This window comes from Hydra vulgaris, chromosome 12, assembly GCF_038396675.1.
Source record: "Hydra vulgaris chromosome 12, alternate assembly HydraT2T_AEP".
NCBI lineage: Eukaryota > Metazoa > Cnidaria > Hydrozoa > Anthoathecata > Hydridae > Hydra > Hydra vulgaris.
The window spans coordinates 50,075,001-50,094,327 of NC_088931.1; the positions used below are offsets into that span (position 1 = coordinate 50,075,001).

A 19,327-nucleotide genomic window follows, 5' to 3' on the forward strand; every position below is an offset into this window, starting at 1 on the left:
TTGTGCAGCCTCGTTTGTGTACGAATCCATGCTGGGCTTTTGAAAGCAATTAGTTGGCGACACAATAAGACATGTAACAAATTAATTTTTTTAAATCATAATAAATTTATTAGTATTAAAACTTTATTATTCTTGAGAATTTTATGTAAAATATTGATGATGGTGCAATACTATTAATAAATAATTATAAAAAAAAACAGTTAATAAACTTTCTTTGCTTGGTGTCATTATAAACAGTAACTTACATTTTACCGAACACATAAAAGAGATAAAAGCAAAAGCATACAAAAAATTATTCTCAATAACTAATATATTTGGCCTAGCCTTCAAAGTTCATTTACAATTCTTCAAAACATTCATTCTACTTAACTTTAATTACTGCCCAAGTCTTATAATTTACTACAGAAAAAAGAAATACATAATTCAAGCAATGCATACTATATGATTTTATTTTTACTACTTAAAATTAATATTCAATTTATGCAGAGCACTAAAACTATGCAATAAAATAATTTATTACAAGAAATCGATGAACTTTTTCAAACAATTTGATTTTATTAACCTTGATAACATCAAGTACAACACTTGAAATAAAATTTTTTTAAACTTTAAAGTCTAACAAACACGATGAACAGTCATTTAAGTCTTAGTGATCCAAGGTTCTTATTGTGTCAAGTTTTCTCTTTTGCATTTTTTTTTTTTCATTTGCATAGAATGCTAAAAGCGCTTTATCCCCTTATGGTAAAGGTATTACTTATCCACATAGTCTCCATCTACTATTTATTTTAAGAACCACCTCTCTCATGTTCTGAGCAGTAAACAAGAGAGAAATCTACATTGATTAGGAAATTAACCTTAAAAAATAAAAATAAAGGTTTTAAAAACACATTCTTTGCTTTAGAATATTTGACGAGTATGCCCATGGACCGAAAAACAACTTTTTATAATCTGCTAATATTTTTTTAAACAAAATTTGCAATTTTATTCAAAAATAAATAATGACATATGATACCAAAAAATGAAAAAGCTCAAAAAATGAAATTTGTGTATTAAGTATTGCAATTTTCAGATTCATCTACAAATAAAAAGAATTATCTGTAAAAATTACCTTTTCAATTTAAAACTGTCAAAACTTATTTTCAAGCTCAGAACTAAAAAAACTGCTAAAAGCTGCGCTTAAAACCAATTATAAAGTCATCCTTGATCTATGTACTATCAGTTCTAACAAGAAATTTTACCCCAAATTACATTATAGAGGCAATCTTATGATTCCTGCTCATTTACTTAACTTCTGCAACAAATGAAAAACATTGGTTCTGATCTTAATCCAGATCTATGGTCCTTTCAATTTATTTAGGAAAGGGGATGCTGAAAGTTGCTGCTATGAGAACAATTGGAACCACATAAATTGCATGTGTGGAAAAACTCATTAGGTTGTATTTTTAACGAAACCTGATAGGTGTTGATGAAGGTCTCTGTAAATCATAAATTAAAGCTTACCATGATTGATGGTAAAGCCTGCACAGGATTGAATGGACAGACAAATAAAGTCAATGCTTTACCAATTGTGGATGCTAGCAATCATTATCAAACAAACTAGAGACAGAACATAAACTTAAATTGAAACAATTTTAAATATGAACTCTCTATCCTCCATAACTAGGAATGGCTCATGGAGTGCTTCTTATACATTGTCTATAAAAAGAACCTGAAGATCTAGTAGATCTGAGGGACATAGCAAAGGAGTGTGTTAAAGAGGAGAAGAAATAAATGCAGTAAGGAAATAAATGCAGTAAGCAAAAGGAGTATGTTAAAGAGGAGAAGAAATAAATGCAATAAAAACACTTCTGAGAAAAAAACTAGGTTTGATTGGGGATATTACCAGATCCAGAGTTTCTTGTACATCAAATGATAGAATTTATTTTTAATTTAAAAAAAAGCTTATATTAACTTTATTTTTTTATCGCAGATTACCGTGGCACTTGACTTTGAGAAAAAAATGTTAAGAAAAAGCAAAATTTTGTCCTTGGTCATGTGTTGTTTCTTACTTATATTAATATTCTTCTTAATAATCTAGCTTCTAAAATATAAATTTGTCTTCTATAAATATGCTAATAATATAGCGATGTACTTTTACTTTGATAAATATAGATCACTTTTTGACATCTTAAAACAAACAGCCAGTTTGCAGTGAACAATTTTTAAACCCAAACAAAAAGTTGTTTACTGTTAACTATTATTAAAACAATGTTGATTCTAATGAGTTCTCTACTTTATGCCTTCTCTGATTTGTACTGCTAACTTCTCATTGAGAGTATCAATCATTTGCAAATTAAACATCTGCAAAGGAATTTTTTAACAAATTCAATCCCTGTTGTATATTTTAATTTTGAACATTTCCTCATGCCAAGAGGCTATTCTAGGCCTTTTTCAACAGCATTAAATGTACTTGGGCGAGTTTTGAGCACCACCCAAATTCAGAAGTTAAGGACTTTCTTTTTTTTTTTAATATTGGCAAATATTGTTTTTTTCACAAAAAAATGCCTTTATTGAGGAATGTTTTCATCAACGCATCCTTATGGCATGCATCACCATGGCACAAAAATTATTTTTACGGCATCATATGGCATCCAAATTATTTTCCAAGAATAGTCCTTGATGTCTATTTCAAAATTTTTTAAATGCTGAACTATTTTAATTTTAGTAATAGGTCTTTTTCAAATGGTAATCTTTCTAAGCTGGTGAATATGGAAACATATTAGACATCATAATGATTGGGGTATGCAACATATCTCTATGAATACATGATGATTTGAAAGTAACAGTCTAGAATATGGTTAAATAGTTTAGAGAGAATTGAATTAGAGAAAACTTTTGTAAGATTGTGACAGGAATGCTGTCCAGACTACAAACTGTAAAAGAACCCACTCCTCCCTGTTTATTAGATTTGGACTAAAATTCTCACCCCGTCTTTTTATTTCACTTCTGCCCCCCCCCCCCCAATCTCCTTGTGTTAATGACTCGATAGTGTACACCTCTCCTTCCTCCCTTATTATCAGACTTCTAAATCTTGTATTTAGAAGGTTCTTTGCAAATAAATTTTGGGAAAAGTAATAAGATCAAAACCATACATTAAATGTTTTCTTTTATCACACTTTATTAATTTGTTTGCATTACAATTTAATTATACAATTACAAAGATATAGAAATTCAAATTACAATAGCTAAATCTGTTTATTTTCTTTTAAAAACTCAATGTGATTATTTTTATTTTCCTTCATACAGTCTTTATTTTATTTATCTAAATGAATATAAAGATAATTTTTAAAATGAAATCTGATGGTTTTAATGTGTATAGTGATGTGTATAGGATTAATAATGTGCATATGATTAATAATGTGTATAGTGATATTAATAATAGTGATGATTTTAATAGGTTGTGTATAGTGATGATAGTGTGTAATAGTGATGATTAATAAGCTAACAGTTAATAGGTTTCTAAAATTAGTTAAAGCCCAAAGTTTTATATTTGCAGCAACTTGATACATTCTTAAAATACAATTTTAGAATACTTAAATATATAAATTTAAAAGCAAATAAAAATACTCACTTTCAGTTCCATAAAAGTTATACTTTATAATAATCTTAGATGTTAATAATATTCTAAAATTTTTTGCTTTGATCACACTATTAAAAGGAACATACTGACTTTCTCCACCATGCAAAGAAATCTAAACAACAAAAAAATTTGTTTACTTCTTTAAAATTCAGTTTTCAAGAAAAGTTTATAATAAAGTAGAATCTGCTTTATAAGGTTCTTTATAATTGAAGGTTTAATATTATGTTATTATGGTTCAAAGCTATACAAATTGTTTGCAAAAATACTACAGTAAATATTATAGCACAGTGGTTAGAGTGATAACTTTAGAACCAAAAAGTAAGATGTTCAATGCCCACATTAGAAAGCAAAATTGGTGAGGAAGGCAGCAATGGCTTTCTCATTAAATGCTTTTCCCTGGTGTAATGTGACTAGACCATCACGTATTCTTGCAGCATCTTAATAATTAAAAAGAAAAAAACTGCTAAAACTATGTTAAATATTTTGATTGGGTAAAATACTATACAAACTAATAACACTTTTTATATTTTTTTGTCACAGACACATTCAAATTGTTAAAGTTTCGATTTTCTTTACTGTATTATAAGCTAAAAATATAATGAAAGAATACAGAAAAAAATTATTAATTTGTGCTCGAAACGAATCAAAAGAAAGATTATATTCAAGTAAGAAATCAATTGATGAATTAAATTTATATCTTCAATCACAAATTAGATCTAATGATTATGAGTTAATTAATAATATAACGAACAAGTCTAAGAATTACCATCACTTTTTAAATATACTAACGCTTATGTTTTACGCTTTTTAATGTCTTCTTTTTTAAACGGTTGGTTTTATGTTGTTTTTTCTTTACCTGATGACGCTAATCACAATATGTCAACGAAATATTGTTAATATATTATTATATCTAAAATATATTTAAAAGATAGTTATACATTGCCTTTCTTACTAAAATCAATGTATATATTTATAAACATATTGTATAACAAGAAATGACTTTTAAAGATATATATATATATATATATATATATATATATATATATATATATATATATATATATATATATATACATATATATATATATAATATATATATATGTATATAAGCAAAAACTAAATATGTACTGTTATAAAAAATATTAAAATAAATAAGTACTATACATGTATAATGCCTATTATTTATGTCATACATCTTTCAAAACTTTTTTTTAATAATTTGATTTTTCTCAACACTTCATCATCATCACTATTTTTTCTATTTTCTAATCCAATCATACCATCTTAATAAACTGTTGAGTTTTTAAGCTATCTTTTTAAAGAAATTTCAACAAAACTATTACCACTATTTAAGGTAGGAGTCGTGAAGTAGTAAAGAAAGTTTAAGAAGAAAAAAGATAGAGAGACATTCAAAATCAAATGCTTGTTGTTTAAGCAATCTAAAAGTGAAAGCTTTTTAAAAAGACTATAACATTTTTGATTGCTTAGAATTTTTTTTTGAGGTTTTTAGATTGTCAGAAAAATTATTAAGATATGAAACAACAACCAAAGATAGATCTTTGTAGTAACCCAGAAGTTACTAGAAATGAAAAACAGTGTTGCCTATCAAGAGTGTCTTTAATAATGTGAAAGTGTTACAATTGTGAACAGTAATGTTAATTTTGCAAACTTTCCAAGATGAAATGAAGTTTATAAGACTTTTAAAGACTTTCTCAAAGTCTTTAAAACCTAATTTCAATGTTTTTAAACTTTCAGGTTAGACAGTACTTTTATACATTAATTACTTGCAATGATAAAAAGATGTTTGTTTAAAGAAGTTTTATTCTAGTGAAGAAAATGAAAAAAAAAATACAACTAAAAAAAGGAGCTAAATTAAACGAAAACCATGACGTAGAGTGATATTAAATAAAAACTAAAACCTTTCAGGGACAAGAGTCAATTCCTAATAATGAGCAAATATTAGCAAATTTAGATTATAACAGGAAACTTGACTCATTTAAAAAAATAATTTCTTAATCAATTAAAATCTTGTTTAAGAAGACATCCATGATTAAAAAGATATTTTAAAAGACAGTCTTTTATGTGAAATGAAATTTATTCATTTAAAGATGAACAAACAAGAAAACTGTTTTGCACCAGCATTTACAATGATGAAAAAAATAAACTTATTATAAAAGAATTTTTAAAAGAAAATTATTCTTCCTTGACTAAAACTAGTGTTTGTAAAACACATGCTGTATTTTGTGACTCAAATGTTTTTCTTGATAAACATAATTTTTAAGTTCAATAAATACGGAAAAGTTATAAGTAAACAAAAAAAGATTGCATAACTAAACTAGATGTTAAATGTAAAAAGACTTTAAGGAAAAAAACATATATACTTTCAAAAAATTAAAGAAAATATTACTATCTGATAATAGCAATCTATTCTCAATTATATAGAAAAAACAAATATTAGATTAGATTAGATTAAAATTTATTAGAACAGTGATACATGTTCTAAAGGACACACAGGTTCATAAAATATGAAGGACTCTGATAACGTGCCCTACAATCACATAATACATATGTGAGATAAGACCAATTATATATATATTTATATATATATATATATATATATATATATATATATATATATATATATAATATATATATATATTACAATTATATATATTACAACTATATATATTACAATTATATATATTACAATTATATATATTACAATTATATATATTACAATTATATATATTACAATTATATATAAAATATGTTAATACTTTGTAACATATTAGTATGTTGTGCAAAACAAAATACAATTCTTACACTAGAACAAAAAAAAACATATTTTACTGCATACTTAGATATGTATAAAACAGCAAGGGCTTCAAAAAATCAAGGGTTAGTGTTTGGGAAAGTAGTATTTATGTAAAAAAATTTTAAAAATAAACTTAAAAAATAAAAAAATTTAAAAACATTTTTTATATCTCAAAATTCAAGAACAAAGCAAAACTATTTATGACATTTTAAAAACCTCAAAATTATAATTTCAATTTCCTTTTAGTCTATTGGAATAAAGAATTTAAAAACTTTGATTTATAAATACTTAGATCAGAAATAAAAAACATGGAACAATTTTTAAAAATTGTTAAATTGATAATTTGCATCTGCTGCATTTTTAAATGTTTCTTTATAATCTTTCAAAGACAAAAAGCCAAACAATTAAGAATGTCTTAGATATGTTATCCAGTTAGATATTTAACAGGAATACTGTAAATATTGGGTACCTATATAGTTAAACTAAATGGTGGGTGAAGATTATGCATTTATCTAAATATTTCATTATCTGGTGGTAATGTGTAAAAAGGGAAAATTTCCTGATGGTTATGTATAATAATAATAGAAACAATTAAAATGGATATTACATAACAAATTCAAAAAGTTCATATGTATGTTTTAAAACTAATGCATTTTAATTCAGCCATATCATTAGATATCAATTTTTTGTTTTTGTTATACCTTGATAAAATTTTATAGAAATTTATAATTAAAAAACAGCTTTAAAAGTTACAATAAAAAAAGAAATTAAATGCATAAATTCAAAGTAAGACACCTCATTAATATAGATAATATATCAGTCCAACTAAAGAAACTGGAGCAATTATTTAATTTATTTTTACTTTTTTTTATTTTATATTCTTTTTTTATTTATGAAATATATAACTGTTTTAACCATTATCACATATCATTATCAACCATTTTATGTATCATCATCAACCATTTCATATATCATTATCAAACATATCATATATTATTATTAAAAATATTATATATCATTATCAACCATATCATGTTCATTATCAAACATATATATCATTATAAACCATATCATATATCATTATCAACCATATCATATACCATTATCAAACATATCATATATCATTTTCAAACATATTACTTTTGGTAATAAAATAAGTGAAATTGTTTTAAATTGACATTTTTGTTATATTTGATGCAGGTAATTTGTGGTGCTTAAACTAGACTGAGCAATGAAAGCCCACAGAGAAATATGAAACATTTCTATTGAAAAAACTTTTTATATAAAGGAGGATAACTAATAAAAACAAAGAAAAATGAACACATGTTCAGAAGAAACACAGATTTATTTTAAGGAGAAAAAGTTTATGCACAACCATAGTCAACAGTAATTTTATCGTTAAAGTATACCTAAAACAAAATAGGACATATAAGTAAGTAAAAATCTTCATAAATACAAATTTTTAATTTACTTTAACACAAATAGGCATATGCATAGAGATATCACTATTTAAATATAAACAAATATAAAATGATAGGAGGTATAAGATAAAGAAAAAACATTATTGCTTTTGTATAATCATAGTTTATTTAGTGGTGTTAATAAACTTATCCTCAGAATTGCATTTATTATTATCAGTGTTTTGAAGAGGCTCCGCACCAATACCCAGTTTATCCTGACAGATAAACACCATTGCCATTCATGCTTTACAGCGCAATTTACGCCTGCTCCATACTGCAGTAAAAAAGAAATTCACTACAAACAGCCAAACCCTAACTACACCTAAATTTGGAAAGCACTAATATTTTTGAAGAAATAATATGGATAATGAAAGATGTGAATTCAATACCAAATAGTTTTAATTTTAAAAAATTTTAAAAGTAAAAAAATATAAATAAAATAAAAATAATAAAAAATAATATATATGTATATATTTATATTTTATTTATCTATAAATTTATCAAATTATATATATATATATATATATATATATATATATATATATATATATATATTTATATAATTTGATAAATATATAGATAAATAAAATATAAATAAAAATTTTAAATACAAATGAAAAAAATCAATACACTAAAATGTAAACAATAATATAAAATAATAAAATTTTAAACCATATCATATACCATTATTAAACCTATCATATATCATTATCAAACAAATCAGTTTTGGTAATAAAATAAGTGAAACTGTTTTAAATTGATAAAACTATGAATTTTATGTTGAAATTTTGTTGCAGTTCTTTTCTTATTATACAATTTTAAATGAAATTTTCAAACAAAAAATAAAACTTTTGATCCAAAGGATTCTAATTTTCATCTGTATTTTAACTGGAATAAGAAATTGCTGTTCATTTAGAAGGATCATTTAGCTTTAATAGCTTTTAATTAAAAATTATTGAACATTTATTATAATGATGCCATAAACGAAATAATGAACATAGTTTATGTAAGCTTTATTATAAGGTAAGACTTTCAGTTTTGAAAAAATCTAGTTATATACTATTAAAATCCAATCTGGAACAGTGATGTTAAACAAATTTTTTAAAGATGTCGAATGAAGCTACAATACAGCTTACAGGTTACAATTTTTTATCATAAAACTTAATATAATATAATATAATAAATTTGTTCCTTAACTATAAAAATAAAAACTACTTTATTTCTTAAAGTAGTATAAAATAATTAAAAAAAATTATTCTTACTTAAAAAAAGTATAACAATTAAATTCAATTAAATTTAAATAAAATATCATTTAAGAAATAAAAAATCACCTTGGTAACTGTAAAATAGTTATTCCCTATTGGATAAAAGTATATAGCTTGAATCAGTAAATCGACATCAATAGGTGATTGACTCCACAATTTTATTCCAGTCATATAATAAACTTGATCAAAGGAAACTTCAACAGAATATATATAAGATTTATCCAAAGTAATAATTTCTAAAGAACTTTCATTGACATTCTGTGTATTCAAGGAGCGTACATCTCCAACAACTAAATAAATATAAACTGTCAACATAGTATATTAACATTAATGAAAAACAATCTTTTTTTTAAAAACTCTAATCATGTCTTGTCATTTTTAATAGAAACAAAATAATAAATCAAATGAAAAAATGGGTAACTGGTTTATAAATCAAATAGTGAAGAAAAATTCAAAACGTTAACAAAAAAAAAAAAAAAAAAAAGTAGCAAATTATTGCTAAGGATTGCAACAAGTAATTGTCAAATGGCTGAGCAATGAAAAACATTTCAATAAGTTTGTGTCACAAGAATCCAGCAAAATTATAGATTCTATAAAAACTAGCCAACATTGGATTGGACATCAGCAAAACTATAGATTTACAAAATTTGTTTAAATTAGATATTACAACATTCAAAATGATTGAATCAACCATAATTAAATAGACACTGAAAAACACACTTTTACTATTTTCAAGCTCTTTTATGTTATATAATTTTATACAGTACTAGGCTCACATTGAATAACCAATTTCTTCCTGCTTCACTGAAAACAATGATTCATTTAAGCAACAAAATACACTCATATTAAGTTCTACAATGGTATACTTCGATCTTAGTATTGAAATTACAAAGTTAGATGTCCAATTAAGTTTTGCTAATGTTATGACAATAAATACTTTATAAATTGTCATAATTGTAATTATGACAATTTATATACCTAAAGTTGAAACTTTTGTTGCACCCATATTTGATTGTTACTTTTGAAGCAAAACTTGCTAACATTGCACAGTGGGCCAGAATTGTCTAAAAATGGCAAAACTATTTATGGGTTAAATATAGACATATGATACATGTTTATAGAGGTTTTTGGGGCCAAGGATTTCATTTTTGGGCTCCATTTTAATTATGGAGTGATCATTACCACACAAGTGGTTATTTTAGGGCTTTTTAAGGGTGGTCATGGGGTGTCTCTATGGTTTTTAAATTAGATAGGGCATGTTGTATATCTAAATATAGGTAACTGCAGTCAGGAAATTAAAATCTGGGCATATTCAGTCTTTAGAAGTAGTCATGACCGCTAAAATGATCATTTTAGTGGTGGTCAAGGGTGGTCCTGAGATGTCACAATGTTTTTCAATTAGATGGGACATGTTGTATGTCTAAATATAGGTAATAGATATCAGCAAAATCAAATTTGGCCATATTTGGTCTCCAGGAATGTCATGGGTTGTCAAGACATTTTCGTGATTTTTATTTATTTTATGTACTTAATTTCTATGATATTGTGAATGTAAACAAATGACATTCAATAAAATTAAACTTTTTTAACATATTTTTTTTTAATATACAAGAATTTAGGTGATGACATACATCATACATTAGTACATCTAAAGCCCCTTAGCCTCCTCAGGTTGATTGGAGTTTTTGACTTTTCTTTGACTCTTCCTTATTCTGGATACCACATAAACTCCTTTTTCTGGATATTCACATAAAATTAACACAACAATCCACAAAAATGTACATTAAAAAACTGTTTTAACATAATAAAAATAATTACTAATATAAACTAAAATCACATAGTTGCCATAGAATGTTCTATTTAAAAAAGATTTTAAAATATTTTAAATGATTAAAAATCTATAACTGTTCTTTATGTGCCTTCTTCAGTTTTTTTATAGCAAAATCTACATATGGATATCATTTATAATAAAAAGTCTAGTACCTACTGCGCTCAGCTGAGCTCAGAAAATTTGGATTTGAAAGTGTAATTTAATGTAGGTCACATGTGCAGCCTAGTGCAGCCTAGTGTTTTTCTGCTTGTGTAAATTTAAGTGTTAAAAAAAATGTTGTGCATTTTAAGAGTTATATTAAAAAAAAGCATAAAAAAATAAATTTTCATACTTCTTCTTTTTATTTCAATATATGATTTCATTAAGAAATAAAATGTTGTAAAATCGTCTTGCTGGCCCCATATTTCATTTCTATATGATTTTTTACATTTTCACCAATTATTGTAAGGTAAAATATTGCCATATTTGTGATAAAATTGATATACTGAGCTCAAAAATTACAGTAGAGAAAAAATTATATCAGTTTTAGAGTGCTGGCGGTCTCTAGATTATATTTACAAAAAGAAATTACTACAATATAAAGGTTGGTTTTGAAGGATTTTGCTCACCTCTGACCCACTGTGCATTGTATTGGATCACTGCTCTTTAAGAGAGGGAAATTTTGATTTTATTAATTTTAATTTTTTAAATAAACACACAACCGTATTACCAGTTTTTTACAGAAACATTTTAAGCGTCTTTAATTTTATTTGATAGTTTTGAAAGTTGTTAATGTTTGGTATCTGCTTAATGTTTTGAGAGATCTTTTTGAAAAAAAAACAAAAAATTCTATAAAAACGTCAGAATGATTGAATAAATATATATTTATTATTGAACAAATATATTTATTTAAAAAATAAATATACTGGTTGTAAAAGTAGGTAGTTTCAGATCAAAATTTTACTCTTTTAGTTTTATTTGGTGATGTTATATAATAATATTATATAACAATGAAATGTTTTTTTATAAGTTATTGTTACAATTTCAAATTGAACTGTAATAATTTTTGTTAAATATATAAGTTTGCATCATTTGCAAACGTAAAGATATTTAAAAGTGTCACTGTTAACTTGAACCTTGCAAATAATGTAATGTAAATATAAATACTAAATGGTTTTGAATTGTGTTTAAAGCTCTGTATTCTTTTTTCATTGGTTTTAGCAATTTTGAAAACTATTAAAAGGAACTATTACATATCTTACATGGTTTACTTTAAAAAAAAACTATGAAAAATGTAAATGCATATAAAATAATTTATAAAAAACGATTTCTAATGGTAAAAAAAGGAATGTTATCTTCAATGTTACTTAGATGATCTGTCACTACTAACAAATAATTCAAAAATAACCAATTAAAAAAAAAGAAAAGGTATGCAACGCAAAAACAATTTCAAAGCAGTGCTATTCACCACTTATGACTGTTTGGTATAAAAATATTTGTAAGTCATAACATCAATAATTTATAAAAACAATAATAAATCAAATATACAAACCAGTGTCTCTGTATAAACAAGATAACTTAAAATCATTTTGCGAAAATTTTATAACATTTTGTGCAGGGTTGTAAGTTGTCTTAACTATTAAACATAAACCATTAAGCACACCATAATTATTATTTCTTAAAGTGTTTATTATACTTGTCAACTCAAAACTTTGATGATCAGTTAAACCATTTAAAGTTATTGGTATAAAATTTTTAAAAAAGAAAGTTTTATCGCTTAGATTATTGTAATAATCTGAACATTGAAGTGCAGTCATATTATTTGAAACAATTGAGAATGCATAGATGTTTGCTGAATAACTTGTATTTGAATAAATAGTGTCCTTTAAATGAAACATATGAAAATCTAGTTGCATCCAATTTACAGTAGATGGCAAAATAAATTTATTGAAAACCAAGAATGTCTCTTCTACAGCCAAACCAAAATAGATTTCACTGTTTGAAGCATTGCATAAAAAATCTGTTACAAAAAACTCTTGCCAAAAAGAAGACGATGAAAATGGAACTAAATATAGTAAGAATATAAATGTTACAAAATTATCAACTACAAACATATATTAGTCATAAGCTTAAATCTAATCTCAAGTACTTATAAAAAATAAAAATAAAAATTTAAATTACAAATATTAATATAAACAATATTTTATTTTGAAAATATGATAATTTCTTGATGGATAAAACTGTTTTATCCAGTGAGGAGGACTACAATAAGAAATACAAAAACAATCTTGTTTGATTTAGCAAAAAGGTTTCTGAAGAAAATAAACTATATTTATATATGGACTTTTAAAAAGATGTACAATAATCTCATAATTATCCTAACTTTATTTATTAACATTTTTACAATATAATTTAACATTTTCAGGAGAGCTAATCAGAAACGCAGAAAAAATTTTAAAAATGCTTTGCAGTTTGTTCTTTTTTTAATATAAAAATATTAATGAAATTTTGCATGCTTAATAAAACTTAAAAAAAATTATGTAACATTTCATTGACCGCCCTCAAATTAACATTAAAATTATATAAAACTTAATCCATTGGTACTAAATAAAATGAAATAACACAAAAATAGAATTCTCCAATTTGAAATATTTGATTTGTTTTAAATTAATAGTTTTAACTTCTACATCTTTAGAAGACTGTTTTAACACCAACTTTACAAAATTCTTTTCTAAGAACAAGTCTTAATCTCAGTACCCATGGTAAAACAACTATAATTTTTTATCAATTTTTTGAGAATAAGATTTGGGGAATATTTATAATTTTTAGCAATATCTGAATAATTTCGTAAAGTTGGTGCTAAAACAGAGTTCCACACAAATTCAAATGCATAAAAGTAACATTACAAAAGCCAACTGGGATACATCTAGAATGGTGGAACATACACTACATTGTAATGGTAGAATAAACTGGGAAGAACCCTAAAACGCTGTCTGTTGTTTCAAACAACACATAAGAAAAATTTGTGAGATCATTGAATACAATGTGTGCAATGTTCAAAAACAACGTCTTAAATTATGACAATGGTAATTGGGTGATGACTCACTATTGGAAACTTCATTTTATGAAACTAAAAAATGTTGAATTTCTGACATTGCAATGACATCATTTTGTTACATTCATAATAATTTTTATAAAAGTTTATTAATGGTTTTGATAATGGCTCTTGCTATATATATATATATATATATATATATATATATATATATATATATATATATATATATATATATATATATATATATATATAGTCACTACTTTGTTTGTGTGAAATTTTTTGGTTTTTTCACAATTATCTTTGAAACCAACTAATTAATATGATTAAAAGCGTATTAAATGTCTTAATTAATTGATTCTCTATCAAATGGCATATAATTGGAACTTGTTAGGTTAACCAGTCTTGAGTAATTATTAAATTAATTAGAACATACCTGTATTTCTAATGTAGCAAAAATAAAGAGTCAACTAAAATTTAACGACATAAGTTGAAATATCTCAACGAAATGTTATTCAAGCGATCTAAAACTTGGTGGTTGATTTCTTTCGAACTATATAAACATTCTTGCAAAAATAAAATTATCATTTTTATATCTTGAGTTATTCACATTGGTAATTATTTGGTAAAGTAAAAAGACAAAAATAAAGAATTAGCTCGAATGTGCTATGTGTACAAACAACATTGAAAAATCACAAGCTACATTATGATGTCAAAGATTTACCAAGGCTTGGTAGGCCTTTAAAGCTAACTTCAAGAGACCTCTATTTCTAAGTTATCTCTATCAAAAGGTTTAACAAAGCCTTAAAATTTCTTACCACGAACTTGCTGAAGGGTTCACAAATATGTCTGGTAACATTAGTGTTAACCTTAACTTACTGAGTTTAACTAATTCCAACTGGTTAAATTGCATCAACCAATTGTGTTATAATAGTCAAACAATATTAAACATAAAAATATTAAACATAAACAAAATCCAAATAATATTAAATCTGAATAAAGTTTTGAAAAACACTGGAGATCAATGTTTGGTAAACTTGTTAATATTTTAGGTAAGTTAAGTATAAAATATAAGTTAAGTATAAATATGCTGACATAAAATATGTCAGACATTTTCTGTTGACATATTTTGACATATTTTTATGTCTGAATTATTTTCTGCTGACATAAAATATGTAAGATATATTTTCTATGGACATATTTTTACATAATTTTATTACTGAATTATTTGCTGTTTGATATTCTTGAAGAAAAAATCAATCTAACAAATTTATTGCGCATTTCAACTTAATTTACAGAGTTAAGTAAAAATAGTTTAACAAGTTTGTTGCTTTTTTGCAATCAATTATAATTGAAGGTCAACAAAAAAAAAATTTTTTCTGGTGCCGAGCAAACAATTTGTTTTTTGGATTGCATTTCACATTTTGATTTCAAATATGCAACTCATTTTTTACCTTCACGTCAAGTTGTAAAGATATTTGGGTTCAGATCTTTAATATTTGGGGTAAAGTCCCTAATATTGTCAAAAAAAAAGTTGTTCAAAAGTATGTCAACTTGGGTCTCAAAAAAAGCGTATTTTAGAAGATAGTATAGAGATTTTAGAAAACAAAAATTTTTGCTTAAAATTTTTTGGCAAAAAAATTATTTGAAAAAATGCTAGACTCTTAAAAAAATGTCAACAAAATGTTTTTCAGCAATAATACAAAAAATACTTATTTTTATTACAAACGAATAATATCTTATAAAAACGAATAATATCTCTATGAAAATACGCTTCTTTTAAGACTCAGGTTTACATACTTTTGAATAACTTTTTTTTCGACAATATTAGGGACTTTACCCCAAATTCTAAAGAACCCAAATATCTTTACAACTTGACGTGATGGTAAAAAATGAGTTGCATATTTGAAATTAAAATAAGAAACCCTACATAAAAAACAAATTGTTTTCTTGGCACCAGAAAAAAATTTTGTTTTTGTTGACCTGTGTTATGCTTCATAAAACTTTTGTTTTAAATCCTATAAGCAAATATCTTTTGTTTCATAAAGGTCTTTCTCTGCCCTTTTTAGCGATGTATCATTTGATAGTATTGACAAAGTATTTTTAGCAATGTATCATTTGAGAGCATCAACTAGTATTGATGCATCATTTGATAGTATTTGATAGTATTTGATGTCAATAAAAAATATGTGGGACATATTTTATGTCGGCAGAAAATATGTCTGAAAATATGTCGACAGATCTGCCAGACATATTATGTCGTAACAACTCTGTTAGCAATCATGAAAAGTCAGAATTTTTAAATGCGTATATATACAAATGCAACATCTCTAAACAATAAGTTAAACTACCTAACAATTGAAATTATCCAACATGATGCTTCGGTTGTATTTATAAGTGAAACTTGGTGGTCAGATATATCTACAAATATTATTGGTTTTAATTTATTTAGAAAAGATAGAGATAGTAGAGGAGGAGTAGGTATTAAAAACAACATCAAATCCTACATTATAGACAATGATATACTTAACTCTAAAACAATTGAGCAAATTTGGTGTCTTGTTAAAGTCGGATCAGAAAAGATTATTTGTGGCTGTATCTATTGTACAGGTTCATGTAGTAAAATGGAAAAATTATTAATCTGTATCAAAAGAAAAAATGCTCTGGTATCCTGCTGTGTGAAGATTTAAATTATCCATCAATAAGTTAGTATGAAAGTTACAATTTACTTCAATATGATCAGGATATTCAAGCAAAAGAGTTCATAGATTGTCTAATTGATATTTTGTTCCAAAATGTTACTTACCTAACATTCCAAGTAAAAATTGGTTTGACTAATGTATTAGATTTTATAATAACTGAATATGAAAACAGAGTATTTTTAGTCATTCATCTTCCATCCTTAGGGGCGATTGAACACGGTCACCACCTACTCAGATTCAACTATTAATCCTCTTAAAATAGGAATGATAAAAAAGCACCAATGAGTAAACTACTTTATAATAAAGGAGATTACGAGAAATTAAATGATTATTTTAACGAAGTAATTGGTCTGATAAATTTCTGAATTTAAACGCAAATGATTATTACAACATTTGGTTATCAAATTATAACTAAGGCAAACCATTCACTGATGATACTAAACTATTAGCAGTCATTAAATCGGAATCAGATAACATCAGTTCACAAAACAATCTTAATATTTTAAAAGAATGGACAGAGGACTGGCAAATAAAATTTAACTTGTAAAAATGTAAATTAATGCATTTCGGATATAACAACCCTAAATATAAATATAAAATTGATGAAGTTATACTAGAGGAAGTAAAAGTTAAAAAAGAACCCCCATTAAAAAGGAGAAATTAATAGACCTTTTTTTTTGAAGTTATTTAGGTGCCCCTAGAAGTCCTTATGGTCTTATCACAGAGCACCGCGGAAGAGCATTTAACAAGAAGTTCACGCCTCCTTCCGTACCAATGTCACTTGTTGAGCTAGAGCGGGCGTTGAACCTCGAACCTCTGGATTCTAAGCCAGAATTCTAACTACTGCGTCACAGCTGTTCAAACTTGACTTGAAGAAGTTCAAAATTGAGCAACCAAAATATCATGTTTTGTTATGGTCATGAAGAAAGAAATTTAAAACTAAAATTGCCTTCATTAAAAGACATAAGAAGGTGGGGTGATTTAATCCAAATGTTCAAATTAGTAAAACGAATTGACAAAATAAATTTGCATAACCGAATTGAATATTTTAATACCAATGGATGAGCATAAGATCATAAATTAAAAATGCATAAGAAGTCAATAAAAACACAAAATAACTACAAGTTTAACACAATCAGACAAAAAATTTTCAGTAACAGAGTTGTAAATGACTGGAATGTACTAACACAAGAAATCATCATATCAAAAAATGTAAATCAATTTAAGAACCACATTGATAAATACTATAAATCTTAACATCAAATCTCAGATCTTGTATATTGTTTATAACCTTGTTAAACTTTTTGGCTGTTATTTAGACTAAAATTCTACACAATTTCAGTTTCAGTTCTTATGAGTTACAGCATCATTTCTATAATTCAATTCAAAACAAATTTAAAAAATTTAAAAGTTTTATCATACCAGTATTTATATAATTAATAAATATAGACATATATAACATAAATACAATTATTTATACCAGCAACATCAAGTTGAATTGTAAATCCATCAACACACAAATGAGGCTGAGTAATGCAATCAGCTCCAAATTGATTGCTCATTAGTGAAGTATAAAAATTGTTCAAGTTTTTTATTAAATTATTTTGTAAATAATGAGTGCTACCAAACAACTTCTGGCTACCTCTGATACTTGTATAGATATAGTAACTTGTATTGTACTGAATGAAGTTCGCACTTAACCAAACAAAGTCAGCTAAATTTAAAGCAAAAAATTTAATTAAAAAAATTAGTATGAGTAAAAATGATTAAAATTATTAATGGATAAATTCATTTTTTTAGGTATTCATACTTAATACTTCATTATTTTAGGACTCCATCTTAATACTTCATTATTTTAGGTCTCCATCTTAATACTTCATTATTTTAGGTCTCCATCTTAATACTTCATTTTTTTAGGTCTTCTTATTTAATGCTTCATTTTTTTAGGTCTGTTAAAGATGCTGATTAAATTAGTATGTATTTTTAGATTGGCTGAGCAACATAACATTTAACATAACATTTAAAAATTTAACGACAACATTTAATAGATTTTAGATGCAGTAGATGTAGATAAATGGAAAAGAAAACTCTGAACAATTTGAACTTGAAAATGTTTACTAGAATACCATATTAAAAAAGCTTATGAACAAGATAAACATGTCAGACATTGTCAAGATAAAAAAACTGGACAAAGAATGGCTATTGCCCCACCATTTCTATTAAACACATGGTAAAACTGTTCATTTATTACTGTTAATAAGTAATAGTACAAGAAGTTTAAAAACCATATTGATTGACTAAAAGAAATTTTTTGAATTCAAAATAACAAGCTAATACCTGTTAGAAAACTAATTTAGACAATAATTGAAAAAGATTGGTCTTCAGAGTTTGAGAATCCAAAATGATTATGATTAGAAATTGGAGCTGTAACCACGAAAGCATTTTTGAAAAAGATAAAAAACACCTTACCTTATGATGTACCAGATGCTCAACATTGGATGCTAGAGCAAGTCTAACTAAATTTACAATGCAACATGGTTTTGCCCTCTTTTTTTTTTTTTTTAAAGATATTATTAAAAAAAAAGCAGCCATAGTATTACA

General features: G+C 25.2%; 1 protein-coding gene across 1 annotated transcript in view; it reads right to left on the reverse strand.

Moving 5' to 3' along the window:
- LOC100199700 (uncharacterized) overlaps positions 1-19,327 on the reverse strand; it is a 202,000-nt gene that overhangs the window by 124,000 nt on the left and 58,673 nt on the right. Inside the window, exons 8-11 of the mRNA XM_065813582.1 lie at positions 18,207-18,440; positions 12,522-13,034; positions 9,226-9,449; positions 3,611-3,731 (exon numbers count right to left, since the gene is read on the reverse strand). Of these exons, the coding sequence (XP_065669654.1) occupies positions 3,611-3,731; positions 9,226-9,449; positions 12,522-13,034; positions 18,207-18,440 (1,092 nt within the window). The remainder of the gene's footprint in view (positions 1-3,610; positions 3,732-9,225; positions 9,450-12,521; positions 13,035-18,206; positions 18,441-19,327) is intronic.